The sequence below is a fragment of the Propithecus coquereli genome, unplaced genomic scaffold, assembly GCF_000956105.1.
Source record: "Propithecus coquereli isolate 6110/MARCELLA unplaced genomic scaffold, Pcoq_1.0 Scaffold11, whole genome shotgun sequence".
Taxonomy (NCBI): Eukaryota; Metazoa; Chordata; class Mammalia; order Primates; family Indriidae; genus Propithecus; species Propithecus coquereli.
The window spans coordinates 11,213,064-11,215,343 of NW_012134969.1; the positions used below are offsets into that span (position 1 = coordinate 11,213,064).

General features: G+C 37.5%; 1 protein-coding gene across 1 annotated transcript in view; it reads right to left on the reverse strand.

Moving 5' to 3' along the window:
- Positions 1–2,280, reverse strand: part of SETDB2 (SET domain, bifurcated 2) — a 46,964-nt gene that overhangs the window by 15,477 nt on the left and 29,207 nt on the right. The window contains exon 3 of the mRNA XM_012648467.1: positions 1,321–1,884. Coding sequence (XP_012503921.1) covers positions 1,321–1,884 — 564 coding nt within the window. The remainder of the gene's footprint in view (positions 1–1,320; positions 1,885–2,280) is intronic.

Genomic DNA, 2,280 nt, shown 5'->3' on the forward strand with positions numbered 1-2,280 from the left:
GTGAGCCACCATGTTTGGCCTCATTTTCCTTTTAATCTTCTTTTCTTACTTTGTGGATGTAAATATTTTATCTCTTTAAAATAGACATGTTCAAAGTCCCTTTCATTCGGATTCTACATTTGTCTCTGATTCCTTAGGTGTGAATTCTCCCTACTGTTGAGACTCATGCTGCTTTCATGGTCTTAAACATCTTTGTGTGTTTTCAATGTTTGAAATTATACTTTATGTGGGGTTTACTCCTGTGTGCTCCTCTATCTTGGGTGCTTTCTCCATTACTTTGATTCTGACCATATTGGTTTCACAGTTATAAACCAGGTTTTCATTAATTCCAAGTCCTGTGAAACAGCCTAGTTTCCAGTCTTGTGCCAGTACCTGTTTCTATCCCCCTGGAGAGCCCACATGAAGCAGCTGGGCTACATTCAGAGGCAATGTTTACAAAATAAATACTTATTTTTAAACTTAGCACAGTGAGAGGTTTTCTCTATGAGAGGCCTAAAGAACTGAGCCAAACTTAGGTAACAGTAGATTTATATCTCTCACTTCATACTTCAACCAACTGTGAGGATGGTGAAAACGATTATCTACAACACTTAAATTATTTCTATTTCTCTTATTCTTTTGCCTAGTAAGGGCCACTACATTTGCATTAAATTAAATGTATATATGATTCAAGCCACTTGACATCTGTATACCTACAAATGTATACTACAAACCCTTAAAACAAAATGTTTTTCAAAGTCTTCATATATTAGAACACATTTTCTTTTTTTAAGGAATGTCAATACTGTACCATGATCGAGAGAATACTAGTTATAAGCACCATGATCTTTCTTAAAAAATTAGTCAGGAAATGATTTTTAAATGTAAAATGCAACATATAACACAGTAGTTAAGAACATGGGTTCAAAGCCTGGCTCTACAATTTGTCCTGTGACCTCTCTAAACTGGACTCAACCTCCTCATTTGTAACATGGAGATAATATTACCTACCTCAGGGGTTTTTGTGAGGATTAAAAATATGTCTGTCAAGTGCTTGCCACTGTGCCTGGTATTGTTAATTGGCATTTGCTGTAATTGCTATTTTATGATTATGGTATGAGATTAAAGGAAACACTCATCCTTGTAAGAAACAATTTTCAAATTACTATATTTGACAAACAGTTTTCTTTTCTATTGCTAGTGAGAATGCATCTCTCCATTTTAGACTCTTGTTTAACAGGTTTTGGATACAAAGACAGACAAATTGATACATAGCAGGACTTTTTAACAAGTATTGCTACATTCAGAAGATTTTTTGAAATGCCATGTTTTTCTACTCACATGTCTATGCAGCCCTCAGAACAGTCACATGAATCAGTAAACATGTTGGAAAAGCTGTTTAGATAGTATGCTCGTGGCCACAAAGTCTTTCTGTACTTAAACTGCGGAAGCTTTCTACTATCGATTTCATTACAGAAAGAAATGGGTACTGATTCCACTCCATTGCTAATATCCACATCAGAAACAATTTCTTCTTGCTTTGGGGAGTTCCGAGTCAACTGAACATACGTATTGAAAGAAAAGTTATCTGTAAATAAAAAGTTACACTCTGTCTCAAGCAGGTAACGAAAAACTTCCTCCATGTTTCGTAGACTTCTTCCACAAGGGGTTTTATAACTCACATGGAGTGCTGAAGAATGAGAGTTTGTCTTTGCATGTCGTCTTTGGAAGTGACACTTAATTGGCAGCTGCAGAGGGTTTTCTCCCTTGAAGGTTGGTGGCATTTTCATCAGACAGGCACCAGAGCAGTCATGACTTTGGTAAGATAAATTCAAAGATGATTCTTTTTCTCTAAAGTCTACATCTTTATTTTCCAGAGAGAGAATTTCCTCATTTTCTGTAGATCTACTAAAATAAATTATTTATTAGTATCACAAATTTATAGTTCAATTGTCCACTTTTAAAAAACACTGCACACTAGCCGGGCGCGGTGGCTCATGCCTATAATCCTAGCACTCTGGGAGGCCTAGGCAGGTGGATCGCTCAAGGTCAGGAGTTTAAGACCAGCCTGAGCAAGAGTGAGACCCCATCTCTACTAAAAAATAGAAAGAAATGATCTAGACAACTAAAAATATATACACAGAAAAAATTAGCCGGGCACGGTGGCACATGCCTGTAGTCCCAGCTACTCGGGAGGCTGAGGCAGGAGGATGACTTGAGCCCCGGAGTTTGAGGTTGCTGTGAGCTAGGCTGACACCACAGCACTCTAGCCTGGGCAACAAAGTGAGATTCTGTCTCAAA